A 16,063-nucleotide genomic window follows, 5' to 3' on the forward strand; every position below is an offset into this window, starting at 1 on the left:
TTATGAGGTCACAGAGGCCTTTAGCCAACCGCAGCGTACCCCTGCGGCTGTGATTTGCATATCCACGTCCGGAGGCCAACCGCTCGGAAAAGGGAGCTGCGAAACCGGCTCCCACCCCAACCGTCCCTCTGTGACAACGGCCTCCGGCAGACGGACTCCTCGCGACCGCGCCTGCGCGGCTTCGGCCCGCCTTCGAGTGACGAAAGCACGAGAAGGGCGGAGCTAAGAAGCAGCAGCCAGTAGGGGGACTGGGTGGGCGGTACCGGTCGCAGTTGCGACCCCGCCCCCTGGCGCGGGCGGAGCCAGGACGAGCAGCCTCCAGTCAGGGGGCCGGGTGGGCGTGGCGCCCCCCCCCCGGCGGAGAGGGCATGTTCCGCGGCGGCGTGGGCTGCGCGGGGAGCCGATGGTGTGAGGCGGCGCGGGGAGCCGCTATGAACGGCGCGGCCCCGCAGCTCTTCGACCCCAAGGAGCGCGCGCTGAAGCTGGGCGAGAGCTTCGAGAAGCAGCCGCGCTGCGCCTTCCACACGGTCCGCTGTGAGTGCGCGGGCGGGCGGGTCTGGGCGGTGGGGGCATGGCCCCCCCCGGAGTGAGTCGCCCCCCTCCGTGGGCCTCGCATGGTCAGCGCCCCCCCGCCTCCCCTCAGCCCCCCCCCCCCCCTCACCTGGCAGGTCACAGCCCTGGGGCTCTCCCGTGACCTCCCTACACACCTGGTCCCCTGGCACCTCTGTGACCGCCCCCCCCAGCACCGCCTGGCTGCTCCCAGTCCCCCTGGCATGGCATCCCCGTGATTTCTCCCTGTCCTGGGATACCACAGCTCCTGGCTGGCCACAGCCCAGAGACGATCAGCATCCTCCTGGCATCCCTGTGGATACCCCCCCCCACACACACACACACTTGTATCTGGCATCGCTTGGCCGATCACATCCCCCGGCACTTGGGATCCCCAGCACCCTGTGTCCTCCCTCGGGCACTGCGCTGCTTGGCTGGTCACACCCCATGAAAGATTGGAATCCACCAGCACTCCTGTATCAACCCCCACGTCCCTGGGCATGGCACTGCTTGGCTGGTCATGCTCCAGGAGAGAGCTGAATTCCTCAGCACGCCCGCGGCTCTTCTCCCTTCCCCTGGGGGCACGGCACTGCCTGTCTGGTTGCACCCCCAGGGGGATCAGAATTCCCCCATCCACCTCTGTGACTCCCTCCAGGGCACTGGGCTGCCTGGCTGGTCACACTCTAGGAAAGATCAGAATTCTCTCAGCACCTCAGTCATATTCCCTGGGGCATGGCACCAGCTGGCTGGTCACGCCCCAGGAGAAAACTGAATTCCCCCACCACTTCTATAACTCCCTTCCCTTCCCTCAGAACTCCCTTCCCTTCCCTCAGGGTATGGCACAGACTGGTTGGTCATACTCACCACACACCTGTAACCCCCTCTGCCCTGGGCCTGGCATTACTCGGTTGGTCACACTGCAGGGGAGGTCAGCATCCCTTCAGACATGTCACTTCCTGGCTAGTCACACCTCAGAGGAAACCAGCACCCTTATGGACAGCCTGTAACCTGTCCGTCTCCGTACTTATGTTGTACAAGTGCTCTTTAGGCTGGCAGATGGAGTTGAAGGAGATGTAATTGAGATAGTGGTTGCAGGTGGCTCCTCCTTTGGGTTGAGAGATGTGGCAGTAGATGGAGAGGCAGGTGGTGGGGGAGGGTGCAGGCTTAAGGGTTTTTTTAATTTCCTTTACCCTGGCATTTTCCTGTTGTGAGAATGAGCCTGTGAAGAATGAGAGGATGAAGGTGAAGATAGAGTAGATCAGGAGTTGAGGAGATCAAGTCATTGAGGCTGCTGGTGGGGAACCCACACTCTGAAATCTCTCCTGCACCCGAACTCCCTTCTGGAGCCTGATCCCAAAAGTCCTTCCATCCTCAACCTCCTGCTCCATTCCCCAAGAGCCTGCACCCCCTCCTACAGTCCCACTAAGGATGTTAAATGGTGATCTGGCTAATCGTGTAGTTGATACAATTTGTATCAACTACACGATCTGTCGATAATGGACCGATTTTCAGAGCTGCAGCGGGGGTAGCTCCTGGTGCCTGCTGGAGTCAGGACTGAGTAGTCCTGACTTGTGTCAGCTCTGGCAGCCAACCACACTGCAGCTCTGCTTTTTAAGTGTAATAAGAGTCGCCGGACTCTTACTACATTTAAAATGCAGAGGAGCAGCGTCTCGGACCAGCGTGAGCTGGGACTGTTTGGTCCTGGCTCACGCAGAGTCCAGCAGCCCCTGTTTGCGGTGGCCAGGGCTGGCCATGGGCAGGGGCATCTCCAGCAATAGCCCTTGGCTGCAGCCAATCCCGGCCACCGTGAACAGGGGCGGCTGCTGCTGGAGCAGCCTCCCCTATCCTGCCCCCCGCCGCCTCTGATAAAGGCAGCAAGGGGGGGAGCAAGTAGTCAAGTACTCCACTCAGCTACCTGATAATCCTTGAGTAGTCGACTACTTGCTAACATTCCTACTACAAACCCCTTGACTCCAGCCCAGAGCCCTCTCCTGTATCCCAAGCCTCAGCCACAACCCACACCTCAACCCTGTCCCAGCCTGGAGTCCTGTTATGCACTCTGAATCCTTTATTTCTCACCCCAGAGCCTAGGGGAAGCTCCTGGCCTCCATCCTCCCCTCCCCATGGGGCTTTTGTGTGTTCCCCAACTTTTTTTTTTCCTCTGTGGGTCAGTGACCCCAGATAGGAAAAAGGTTCCTCACCCCAACCTAGAACCTCTCACTAATACCAGGACTCTACTGAGGTAGATATTATATAGACATTTGATAAGAAACAATTCCTAAAGTCTAAAAAGATGATAAAAGAAAGAGAGAAAGGGATTTAACATACAACCATGAGATGTAGAATTGAGACCCAGAAAGATGAAGTGGATTTCATGAGGTCATACAGGGAGTCTGTGGCAGAGCTGGGAATTGAACCTACGTTTCTCAAATACTAATCTAATTACTTGGATATAAAACCATAGAATTTTCCGCAGTTGAAGTTATTGTTCACAGTCGACTCAGAGTTAAGCTAATGAGCAGGTGCGTTGCGAGTGAAGTTTGGGGTGAAGTTCTCACAGTGCCTGCGTTCTTCATCTATTACTTCCTTTTCTGGATACTAAAATCACGTATCAGGCATTAAGGTACGTTTTGGGAAACAACAGTGTCTTGGCACAATGCTACATAAATCTTGAGTTTGGGCTGAAACCCTGCCCTTAGCGATGGCAGGGCTTACAACAATCCAAGATTAAAAGCAATATTGCTCTCAAAGCTAGTGTGCCCTTCCTGAGTGCATAATAACTACTATCCTGGGAGGTGTGTTCTCACAGATTCTGAAGGTATCTAGGAGACAAATGCTGTTAGGATTAAGGTTCTGGTAATTTAGGGCTGCAGCTTTTGTTCTGCAGTCTCATTATTTATGGAATGATCCCCAAGGTTCGGTATCTCACGTGTTCTCTGGAGATTATCAAAAGTGCTCTCATAAAGTGAGATAAAATGGATATTGTGTATTCTATGAGCAAAATGAATCATATTTATAAAAGTGGCCACATCTTTGGGGAGGCGGTTGTAAGAGAAACCTAATACTGTGAGTGGATTTAAAGGGGTGTTGTAACTTGCAATCTGTTCAGTGCTTAAACAAAAAGTAAAAATAGGCTCTAGTAATCCACTGCCCATACATTTTCCTGCTGACTATTATGGTTTTATAATCCCTTTTTTCTGTTTCAAAATTTTTCTCTTCCTTGTCATCCTGTGTGTGTGTGGGGGGGGGGGGGGGGGGACACAAGAAAGTTAGCAACACTGAGTTCAAATGTGCAAAATAAACAGAAGAGCCATAAGAATAGAACAACGGCCATACTAGGTCAGAACAAAGGTCCGTCTAGCCAAGTATCCTGTCTTCTGATAGTGGCCAATGCTAGGTGCCATGGGGGAATGAACAGAGCAGGGAATCATCAAGTGATCCATCTTCTGTCACCCATTCCCAGCTTTTGACAGACAAAGGCTAGGGACATCAATCCTGTCCATCCTGGCAAATAGTTATTGATGGACCTTTTGTCCAGAAATTTATCTAATTCTTTTTTGAATCCTGTTGTAGCCTTCGCAACATCCTCTTGCAAGGAGTTACACAGATTGACTGTGCATTGTGTGATGAAGTACTTCATTGTGTTTGTATTAAACCTGCTACTTATTAATTTCATTTGGTGATCCCTAGTTCTTGTCTTATGGAAGGAGTAAATAAAATGGTTATTCATTTAACCATTTTAACTTTAGGCTCTGCTGCGGCTGTGGAATCCCACTAGCAGCTCTGAAAAGTCCCAGTCTTATTAATCTCTTATATAGCAGCCATTCCATAACCCTCATCGTTGTTGTTTTCTGGACTTTTTTCAGTGCCAAGATATTTTTATTTTTTATTTTTTTTTAAAGATGAGGTGACCACATCTCTACTCAGTATTCAAGATGAGGGCATACCATGTATTTATACAGATGCAATAAAATATTCTCTGTCTTACTCTCTATACCATTCTTAGTGATTCCTAACATTGTTTTCTTTTTTTGAATTTGCTGTACATTGAGTGGATGTTTTCAGAGAACTATCCACAGAGATTCCAAGATCTCTCTCTAGAGTAGTAACTGCTAATTTAGTCCCCATCACTTAATATGTATAGTTTGGATTGTGTTTTCCAATATTCATTACTTGGCATTTATTAACATTAAATTCATCTCACATTCATATTTTTCTCTAATATTTATTATTGTACTCTTAGCTATTACACTTCTTGTGAGCAGGTAAACTGGACATTTATTTAGTCACCCATTTCTGGAAAGGTGACCCAAAGTGCTAGTTATGCAGTAGCACCCAATGAGGACACACATAGTCTCATTCCTACCACAAGAAGCACCAGAACTTTGATGCTTAGGTCTGTAAAATGCTGCTAGCCGAAGCTTGAGACTGTTGGAGCTTGTTTAGGACATTGGCAATAAATTATGCTAGCTGTGTTAGCAGGGCTGCCAACTTTAATGAAACAAACTAATGTTCAACTCTAATTTTCCAGCTCTTTGAAATATGCAAAGAGGGAAAATCCTAGCACAAATGGAGACATCGTTGGGCTTCTAAGAAAGATGGATAGTAAAAGAGATCTAGTGTGTATGATTTTGTCTTGGATGTTGTTAATAAAATAAGAGCATGCTATAGTTAGGACTGCATATGTATTTCAAGTCTACTTTCATTTTTTTGGGCTGAAATTTTCTCAACCCCAAAGTAATTCTGTGGTAATTGTTTTCTTCAAGTATCAGCAAACTGATTTGGCCTTTTTTAATGTGAGGTAAACAGAAGAAACTTTCCTTATTGAAAGATTTTTATTTTGATTATTTTTTTGAAGAGCTCTAACACCAACACTTAATAAAATTTAGGTTGAATATCAGGAAAACCTCCTTGACTGAGAGGGTCTGTGCCTAGTGGAAAAATCTGCTAAGGGAATGGTGGATGCTGCACTAGTGAAGATACTGAGTTGTTGATTTTAAGTGTCCCCCAAACTCACCACCTTTAGATTTTATGATGCGTGTGTCAGTATTTAAGGGACTCATGAAAATCAGGTTGTTCGTGTTTTTTTTTAACTTGTAGATGACTTCAAACCTGCATCTATTGATACATCCTCTGAAGGAGACCTTGAAGTTGGCAAAGGTGAACAGGTGACAATAACACTGCCAAACATTGAGGTGAGGGCTGATTATCATTAGGAAGTACTAATTATCATTAGGAAGTACTTTCAAAAGGAAAGGCTTTTCTTACTGAATCAGCGGATATGTTGAGTATAGGAATGTTTCACATTTCAAATATGTTGTATTTGACAGCCCTAAACTTCTCTGTCTGTAAAACAAGTACAGCTCAGACATTGGCTGCTGTGCAACACTCAAAGTGGTGGGAGGGCACCGTTTCTGAGGAAAATTCAGTCTCCTGTAATCCCAGACTGCTTTTCTGATATTGTCGACAAGGGTTAAAGTTTTTGATGGTACTTTTATCATGTGTGCCTATCTGTTAGAAACTGGACTGAGACTACCAGTTTATTTCTAACTGGCTGGGTGAAATTGAGGCTATGCTGTAGTCAATGGCAACATTTCTAGTGACTGCAGCGGGACCAGGATTTCACCCTTAGTTATTATGAATCTGAGTTTCACCTGAATTAGCAACAAATTTAAAAAGGCTATAAATGATTAGTTACAATGAATTTTTAATTACTGTAAAGGCTTATTCTCTGTTTACATTTCAATAGACTTATATGTATAATGCTAATTAGATATTTTTCCAATTGAAATAGGGTTCAACTCCACCAGTAACAGTTTTCAAGGGCTCCAAGAAACCTTATCTAAAGGAATGTATCTTAATTATCAATCATGACACTGGAGAATGTCGACTGGAAAAACTTAGCAGTAATATCACTGTGAAAAAAACCAGGTAGGTGATTGATACAAGAAACTGCCGTGTCTCTAACTCATTATGAAAATGGTATAGGACATGGTATTTTGGTTCACATCAGGTGGGGTATATATTCTACTGCACACCACCTTGTTTGCCAGTTAATGCACACGTAGACATGTGCACATTCATTTAGTATAGTTTTGAAACAGGAATATATCAGCACACAGAAAACTTTTAGTGTGTGCCAGCAGGGACCATGTGGCCAATTAGTGCATGTCATAGTTGTTCATTAGAATTTATACTCTAGCTGGTGTGTACCAACACACCATGGAGACAAACCTTTAGAAATAGCTGAAAATCTATTTTAGGATACATACCAACTATTCTTAGATTTTAGCAAAATTAAACTTTTTTTCAAACATGATCCTTACAAAAACCTACCCATGTTCAATGGAATGAAAAAGTATGTCATTATTTTTCTGAGGGAAAAAAAAAGGACTTTATAGCTTTCAAGTCAAGGCTGGTAGGGATGGGTTTTAAATAGAAACATTGCATATCCTTGCAAGAGACAATAATTGTTTTCTCATAGTAAGCTTGGAAAACTGCTTTTTGCTATACATATGAAATGGTTTGGCTGATGTTTCTGACTTTGAACTATGTAAATAAAATAGCTTAAATTTTTGTGAAAGACTTTAGCAAAATTTTGAGGACCAATTCTTGTGATACTGATTATGTAATTCCCATTAATGCACATTCTGATGCTTTGTCCACATATAACTCCCTTCTACCAGAATTCTAATGAAGTGTTAATGGATGACTGAGGAAAATGTGAAACAGCATAGTAGAGGATGGGCAGTTAAAAGGCCACTGCAAATGGCATCAATGAACCTTGTACATCAAAATAACACTACTCCTTGTCCCTATATGTTGCTATATATCACTGTAGCATTGCAGTGTTTTCCAAATAGTGGGTCCCAAGATATGTTAATCTAGCCTTGGATATGGCAACCTATCACTGTGCCCTTGCCTAGGCAGATATACACCTCTCCCAGCCTGGTCTAGAGGGGAAGTCTGATGGTGAGGGAAAGGACATCAGGCCAAACTTGAGCAGTGCTGTGATCGCATGTGCCAGGAGTGGGTAGCCAGTTCTGGTCCCACAAGACAGAAGTCACCACTGCAGCATGAGTGTGGGGTCAGCTTGTACTCCAGACTTCCTTCTTCTGAGGCCGTACTGGGCTGCACCCAGCCAGGAATAGCGGGGGGGTTGTGGTGTGCTGGGACGGAGGGTACATATAGGTAATACTGGGTCACAAAAAATACAAAATGCAATTGGTGAGTCACTTTATTCAAAAGTTTGGGAACCGTTGTCACTGTGTTAGAAATGTAAAACACTAGCAATACATTGAAGGAAACCATAATGGATAGCTTAACACAGAGCTCAGAGTAGTGTGTGTTTTTATTTTGTTTAAATATTGTTCTCTGGAATCAATTGAAATGTTTCACTCTGTCGTACAGAGCTGAAGGAAGCAGTAAAGTTCAGTCTCGTATTGAGCAGCAACAGCAGCAAATGCGAAATGCCAATAAGACTCCAAACAATGTTAAAAATTCTCCACCAAAAGAAAAGATGTCTCCATCTTCTCCAATGGACGACATCGAGAGAGGTAAACTACAACTGTATCACTTACTGTTTCATAAATTGTGCAGACCAACATTACAAAGAAAAAGCCAGGTAGAGAGTCATGAATGAGGGTTTTGAATGAGGTGCACACTGGAAGCTGTTACCTAGGCAGTGTCCTTTAAAGTTTAGTGGTTGTTTTGAGGAGAGTAGTAATTCAACAGTATATGAAACCATTTAGGATTGAGAGTCAGATCTTTTGACGGTCACAATTAGCGTTGCTTTCCTTCTCATTGAGTCCTGCCACTGCTGCTACCCTAAGATACCGGCTCAATTGTAGGGTTGTGGCACTGAAGCCATGCTAGCCAATCCCCCACTTCCTCACTCAACCTGTCCTTCCTCATTCTTTGCCTTTTGTGTACAACAAATCGTTGGTTAAAATGCATTAGTTTTTTTTAAATAAAACGTTACTTTTGTATAGACTCATTATCATGTAAATCTAATCCGTGATTCAAACAGCAACCTACTTTTCAAAATCAGATCAGACTTGCGAAGTGGTTCCCTGTAGGGTTAAGAGACAACTGCAAAAGCGGCGAGGAGTCCTGTGGCACCTTATAGACTAACAGAAGTGTTGGAGCATAAGCTTTCGTGGGCAAAGACCCACTTTGTCAGATGCATGCAAATAAGACTCTGACGAAGTGGGTCTTTGCCCACGAAAGCTTATGCCCCAACACTTCTGTTAGTCTATAAGTTTGAATCTGCAAAAGCGGCAAGAAGTCCTGTGGCACCTAACACAGCTACCCCTCTGATAAGAGACAACTGAACATTTATATAAGTCTCATTCTTGAGAACTTGTGCTTTGGGGAGACTCCACATTCTCCCCAAATAATATAAATCATATTCTTGTGCTTTGGGGAGACTTTACTTTGGTAGGAATCTTTGTATTTAATTTTGAAGGAGACTCACTTTTTTTTTTTTAGTGGATGGGGAAGAAAAGCAGTGTTAATCACTTGCTATTTGAATGTTAACAGGTGGTAGTTTCATTATTCTGAATTGATATTGGCTCTTAAGGGTGCTCTGGTTTCTTTTAAACAGCTTTTTTCCAGATCTCTCTCGTTATGCAGGTGCCTTTCTTTCTGGTTTAGACAAATTTTGACCAGAGAGTCTTACTTCACAAAAAGGCAATTTAAAAATACCAAAGGTTGCAAAAGAAATGAAGTGGTGCTCAAGTGCATGAGAAACCTGAGAATTTTTCTCCATGGTCTGTTTGTTTTGTTTAAAACCTGTTCTGAATGAGTCACCAAGACTAACATATCCCAAAGCTCTGTCCCTATATGCTGCCAATGAGGTTTATTTGTTTGGCCACAGTAAATTATGTGCTGGGGTCTGGATGGTTTCCTGTGAGCTGTTCTAAATTTTCCCTAGTTCTATAAAAAGATTCAACAAAGATTTAATGAAACTGCTGCATAATTTTAAAATATGGGCAATCACTCCATGTATCCCACAAAGCTTAATTTGGGATTGAGAACAATGAATGTTGAGACAAACATGTACATGTTGGTTATAATGCCAAAATTGCTGCTATCCATCGCTGCTGCACCATCAGATGTTCCACTGACCAGTTCCTTTTTTCACTATTTGTCCCTTGATTCTAACTTGAGTTATTGACTCCTGTAAGACATCTGTTAAACAAAACCTGAAAAAATTAAACTTGCTAATCAGAGGCAGATATTAAGGACGAGTTAGGGTTTGCTGCCCACTGGAGTGTAGGGGCACCTTGGCTGCCAGCCTTATCTGAACCCTAATACATCTCTGCTCTGAAAAGCGTATGGCCTAAAAATAAGACTGCAAAGAGTGGAGGAGAAGAGTATAGCGTACAAGTAAGGTGATCAAGTTGCTTGTACTTTACACTTTACTCCTGGATCTTGTGTCTTTCAGTTTAATCACTCGACTTGTAATAATATTGTGACATTCACTCTAGTCGCTTGTGCAGCACTTCCCTTGTTACCATCTCCTTTAAACCAGGAGACTTATCTTGCTTTGTTTCTCAGTTATTCTGCATCGTATTTTCAGAGCTAAAGGCAGAGGCTAGCGTCATGGACCAGATGAGTAGCTCTGACAGTTCATCTGAATCAAGAAGTTCATCGTCGTCTTCATCCAGCAGTGAAAATAGTTCTAGTGATTCAGAAGATGAAGGGGCTAGGCCTTCTCTCCCTATGTCAATGCCTTGCTTGCAACCACAGCCTACCATGTCTGCCATACCACAACAGGCCACCCCTGACATGGATGCCAGTCATAACAAATCACAAGAGCGTGGTGGCCATATGATGAATACACTAAGTAAGTACAAAAAGACAGTGCACTAAAAAAAGAACAATCTCAAGCTTCAGAAACCTAAAAGGAAACCATAGACTCTAACTATCTCTCTTTTGTAATTTAAAATCGTGGGAAGAGATGCCGGGGTTTGTTTGCTTATTCTGAATTAGAAGTTGGGCTAAAAGTTACTTGATCAGCAAGAATATTAAATTAAAGCTGATGCAATTTAATATGTCATAGGCCATACTGGCTTCCTCACAATTGCATGTACTGGGACTGTAGGGCAGTAATGTGACTTGAAAATGCTTGAATTGCTTTGGCACTCCCAAAACATGCAAGTGTAATTTCCTGAATAGATGATACTGGAATAATATTGTTCTGATAATACTCACTTACAAAAGGGAGTTATCCTAATCCAGCAGTTCTCAGCCAGGGGTATACAAACCTTTGGGGATACGCAGAGGTCACCCAGGGAGTATATCAGCTCATCTAGATTAGTGGTTCTCAGTGTGGGTCTCGCTAGGGGTGTTATTAGACTTGTTGGGGTCTTGGGTTGACGCTGAATCCCAAATCTTATTGTTTGGAGCTGAAGCCCTTGGGCTTCTATTTTGCCTCCCCTGTATTCCCCACATTGGGCAGTGAGGCTCATACTCTCTTTGGCCACCCAACTGAGGGCAGGCTCAGGCTTCTGTCCCCCCCCCCTCCTTCCTGGGGTCATGTAGTAATTTTTCTTGTCAGAAGAGGGGCCCTGATGCAATTACATTTGAGAGCCCTTGATCTAGATCAGGGTTGGGGAGCCTTTTTTGGGTCAGGGGCCACTGACCCACAGAAAAATCAGTTGAACCCAGGCTAGGTGATTTTGTGTGCTTCAGCCCACAAGGAGATCAGTGGGGGGCTGGAGCACCAGCACAGGTTCCCCAATGCTGAGGGGGAGCTCCAAGCCTCGGGGCCAGATCCAGGTGAGCCTTAGGTTCCCCACCCAGATCTAGATATTTGCTTGGTTTTATAACAGGCTACGTAAAAAGCACTGGTGAATTCAGTACAAACTAAAATTTCATGCAGACAATGACTTGGTTATTCCCTTCTGCATATGAGTACATATTGAAATGTATGTACAATATTTGTATTCAGATTCATCGATTTAGTTTATAATTGCATGGTAAAAATGAGTAATCAATTTCTCAGTAGTAGTGTGCTAGGACATGTCTGTATTCATATATCTGATTTTGTAAGCAAGTAGTTATTTGAGGTGAACTTTGGGGGTATGCAAGACAAATCAGAGTCCTGATAGGGGTACAGTAGTCTAGAAAGGTTTAGAGCCACTGTCCTAATCCACTCAGAAATCTTGTGATTCATAGAGTCTTTTCTAAGGTACCAATCCCCTTCTATGTATGTAGGGAAGAGAGAATTTTTCTTACCTTTTTCCATGTTGAAGGGATAGGAGATTATTACAATTATGACAAACTTACGATATTTAAAGTACGACTGGGATTTTTAAATACATATTGTTGCCCAGAAAGAGGCACGTCACTGGTTTGAACAGCAGCAAGCAAGACTGTCCTACGTAAAAGTCTTCACTTAGCACCAAACAAACAAAACATGGTCTAACTTTTCAGAACTGATGAGTACCCGCTGCTGCTATTGATGTTGCCTTTGAAAACAAGCCACATTTTTTAATTGGATTCCTAATGGCAGGCTCCAAATTTGGAAAAACTTGATTATAGGCCCTAATTTAGTGATAATGTACACTGAAGTTTTTGGACAGTTTACGCTGGTTATACTGAAAATGTCATACACAGTATGTCCCCTTTTGTTTCACTAATACAAAGAATTAAAATTGGTAATGACGTAGTTACAGTTGTATATTGTGGAGACATAGCTAAGCTTACAATCAGTTTTCTATTTAAAGCCTTATTTTCACATATCACCTTCACAGAAAAAAGAGTAGTCCGAAAACATTCAATGGTTATGCAAGGGGGCTAAACTTTTTTGGTTTAACTTTGATGGCCTAAAGTAAATACGCTGCTTGTTAGATGAAGCCTATATTTAGAAAGTTCCATATACCTCAGTCCCTTCACTCAGACATGGAAGTATTTTCAAACGTGTTATTCTACACACATTTATAGAAAACACTTTTGAGAATAAAATGAACTGTCTTAGTGACTAATGGCTGGTTCACAGCTGGCAAAGCTCCCATTGAAAGATTTATGTCCAAGTACAGGTGGCTGATGGCATCAGTTAAAACTGTCATAGTGAAACACACTATCTTAAACTTGCAGCAATACCAAAACCGCACAAGGAGCCCACTGTCCCTGTGGGACTTTAGAGTTCTGCTGCAAGGGGGGTGAATCCTCTGACCCTTGTGAGCCATCTAAAACTTTGGGCTGGCTTAGCTATAAACCTGCATAGAATTTAGCTCTAATCCAGAATTACCCATTTAACGCTTTAAGCAGCTCTGCAGATGTGTACCGACTCTGGCCCCCACAAATGTCTTTGCAGTGTTAGGTGCACCAAAAGAGAAGAATGATCTGAGATGAAAAGGCACTGCACACTGGCTGCAGTGAGGAGCATGGCTCTGCAGCGGTTCTCCTCCTGCACTCCAGAGGCTCCACCTGTGCAGTTTACAAGCACACCGTGGTAGTTTGAGGTCACATCAATTGTGACCTTTGAAAGCCATGCATTGCTCACACTCAACCCACCTGTTTCAGTGTGTGTGTGTGTGTGTGTGTGTGTGTGTGTGTGTGTGTGTGAATTAATGCAAGTGGGACACAGCAGACGAGTTAGCTTCCCCACCCACCTTTTGATACTCTAAGCAGGAAAGGTGCTAAAAACTTTGGGACTGACATAGGGATGTAAGCAACTGGTTGACTATCTGATAAGCATAAGCTTATCGGATAGTCGACTAGTGATGTGACTACTCGCTTCCTGCCCCTTGCTGCCTCTATCCCCCCAGCATCATCTCCGCAGGGGGCAGCAGAGGTAGAGGCACAGCAGGAAACGGTGGAAGTGGGGTATCCACTTGTGCCGCTTCTGCTGCGATTCTGCTTTTGAAATGAACAAGAGCTCCAGTAGGGCTCTTGTACATTTCAAAAGGAAGCCCTGCAGGGAGCGAGGGGCCAGTGGGGAAGTCCCCAGCTGGTCCCACACTCCCTGTGGGGCTTCCTTTTGGAATGTGCACGAGCCCAGTCAGGGCTTTTGTACATTTCAAAGGCTGAGGCAACGCAGAGAGCGCGAGGCCAGTCCCCTGCTGGCCCTGCGCTCCCTGCGGGGCTTCCACTTTTGAACTGTAGCAACTGCTGGCAGGGCTTTTGCTACAGTTCAGAGAAGGAGGTGCCCTTATAGATTCATCAGATAGTCAATGAAAATCCCATCAACTGTTCGATTAGTTAATCTAAATTTAACATCCATAGACTGACACAGGCAGGCTGTTCGCTGCTCTCCTGTAAAGGACCATCCTGTATCCATTTCCAGAGAGAAAGCTAACTGAGGATAGGGTGCAAAACAACAGAAGTGTAAACACAAAGCTTTGTGTTTTAGGGAACTCCATCAGCTTCAGTCACTCTTGACCTACATTGACCTTGACCTGCCAATCTGGAGGTCCATCCATATCTGCTTTCTCCCACTTTATACTGTCCCCTGGTTCTCATCTTGCCTCTTAAGTAATACTGAAGATTGCAGTAATTGACAAAGTTAGGAGCATTTGACAGTATTTTGTGTGTAGTTGGTTTCATTAGGTGCTTTCTTATTTGTCTAGCATTTCACCCAGTAACAACAGGAGAGAGATTCTTTCCTTGTTTCATTTTTTAATAAAGGAAAATGCAATTGTATAACTACCAATTTGGCAGGGGACTAGAGGAACTTATGCAGTATCTGAAATTGCATCCAACTCATTTATAAAAAATGCAGATTTACTGTTGACAACACCCCTTTAACTTCATCCTGTGTGGAAGATGGTGGAGAAAAGTGGTAGAGGAAACTGTCAAATGGAGGGAAAAAATAGCAGGGAAACTTACTTGGTGCTAGGTAGACAGCTGTTGCAAGCACAGGATAATCACTTTTCTTGTGCCCCATTTAAAAATAACTCCCATTAATTTTTCAGTGACAGTATACGTAAATATTTCCTTTGATCTTTTGTTTGCCGTCTTGCTCCACAACCTGTGGTGGCTTTTTTGTTTGTTTTTTGTTTTTTTAAGGTGCGTCAAACAACGTGTTTTCCTCTTGGATACTACTTTGCTCTCAAACAGATCCAAGAGGCATTTAGATTCCTGCAAACACCAATAACTTGTATCCTGTTTTGTTTTTTATTAAATGAAACGGTATTCCCCAGCACCTTTCTGCTGATAAAGTATCAAAAGGTGGGTGGGGCAGCTAGCTAGTCCTCTGGCCTTCTTGCACTAATTCCCATACACCAACAGGTGGGTTGAGTGTGAGCAGTGCATGGCTTTCAAAGGTCACATAAGTAAGATTACCACTTCAATAGTTAAGATAACAGATGAGTGTTTACATTACCAAATGTTTTGGTGTTTAATTCCTACTAGAAAATACTGGATGGGTTTAAAAAAAAAAAGAACTTTTCTTGCTGGAAAGATAGTTATTGTGTGAGTTCCATTCAACTGACTTTATCTTCTTTTCTAGGAAATGACTTGCAGTTGAGTGAATCTGGAAGCGACAGTGATGACTGAACAAGATTTTGGCCTTAAAGATGCATCACCTCTCTTTGCTAAAGCTGTCATAGCATCTATTTTGCACTAAGATTAGATTACCCAAGAGTGAAATGAATGTCCTCAATTTTTGGAAACAGACATATCTTAGTTTTCTCCTGGCACATCACATCTATGGTACTGCAGCACTGATGTATGATCACTGCTCTGGTACTTGCTTGTCTCTTCCAAATTACTGTATTACAGTATCAGTTCTTATGAACAGATTCTGGATTTTGCCTCAACCACCTGTCGTACTTGAATCTGATTTATAACAGCTCGTTACTTTATATAATAGATATGGGAATGGGGGAATTTCTAATATTTATGGAGGCAAGTTTCCTTACAGTTTAATGCCTTCTTTTAACTTTTTATGTTACTTTTCTTTTGGAGAGGGAGGAGATCTGCTGTGTAAGCTACATTTTTATTCTGTTCATAGTTCAGGACTGTAAGGAAACTGCTGAATAATACGCAGTTACAGTTTACATCCCATCACTGAATTATTAGTCTAATTGTATTCTAGGACTTTTTATATTTCTGAGCCTTGTGTTTCTTAAGGGAACTTGTCTTTTTCCCTGCCTTTACTCAGAGCAGTTGGACTCCTTACAGCCTCTTCCTATCTGTATTTACATAATTGCAAAGACAGCAATGAGTTTCCTTCATTTAGTTTCTGGAACTGAAATCCTATAATTCCTTTCTAGGAGTTTGATAAAATTAATTTAATAAAGCAATATTTATAATTTTAATTCTACTGATTGTGTGAATCTTTAACAAGAGGTAACATGGACTGCATTTTCTCTATGTAGTAGCCTTTCAAGTGAGCGAACATGTAAATTAGAGAGAGGTGATACAAGTGAGTATGAAGTCTAAAATGGGTACAAAACAACATCATATAGTAGCCCAAGCAAAATGCAGGACAATGTAGCACTTTAAAGACTAACAAAATGGTTTATTAGATGATGAGCTTTCGTGGGCCAGACCCACTTCC

At 43.4% G+C, this 16,063-nt stretch overlaps 2 protein-coding genes across 3 annotated transcripts in view; one reads left to right on the plus strand and one right to left on the minus strand.

The window, feature by feature from the left end:
- Window positions 1-2,016, minus strand: part of IQCB1 (IQ motif containing B1) — a 37,442-nt gene extending 35,426 nt beyond the window's left edge. Inside the window, exon 1 of one of the 2 annotated variants that reach the window (XM_075933102.1) lies at window positions 1,414-2,016. In XM_075933102.1, coding sequence (XP_075789217.1) covers window positions 1,414-1,450 — 37 coding nt within the window. In that variant the 5' untranslated portion in view covers window positions 1,451-2,016. Of the gene's footprint in view, window positions 1-39; window positions 319-1,413 lie in introns of those variants that run through there. The other variant, XM_075933105.1, reaches the window with a different exon arrangement.
- On the plus strand, window positions 234-15,821 carry EAF2 (ELL associated factor 2). Its single transcript, XM_075933106.1, has 6 exons — window positions 234-534; window positions 5,650-5,744; window positions 6,344-6,480; window positions 7,960-8,105; window positions 10,133-10,399; window positions 15,011-15,821. Exons 1-6 carry the CDS (start codon window positions 369-371, stop codon window positions 15,055-15,057), a joined length of 858 nt encoding a protein of 285 aa, XP_075789221.1. The 5' UTR covers window positions 234-368; the 3' UTR covers window positions 15,058-15,821.
- Window positions 15,822-16,063: the final 242 nt, after the last annotated feature.

The sequence above is a fragment of the Pelodiscus sinensis genome, chromosome 7 (assembly GCF_049634645.1).
Source record: "Pelodiscus sinensis isolate JC-2024 chromosome 7, ASM4963464v1, whole genome shotgun sequence".
Classification (NCBI taxonomy): Eukaryota; Metazoa; Chordata; order Testudines; family Trionychidae; genus Pelodiscus; species Pelodiscus sinensis.

Bases quoted from the DNA above. Each gene is read 5' to 3' on its own strand.
- EAF2 (XM_075933106.1), top strand. From the start codon at position 369: ATGTTCCGCGGCGGCGTGGGCTGCGCGGGGAGCCGATGGTGTGAGGCG. The intron at 535-5,649 runs GTGAGTGCGCGG...TTTAACTTGTAG, and splicing joins CGCCTTCCACACGGTCCGCT to ATGACTTCAAACCTGCATCT. The intron at 8,106-10,132 runs GTAAACTACAAC...TCGTATTTTCAG, and splicing joins AATGGACGACATCGAGAGAG to AGCTAAAGGCAGAGGCTAGC.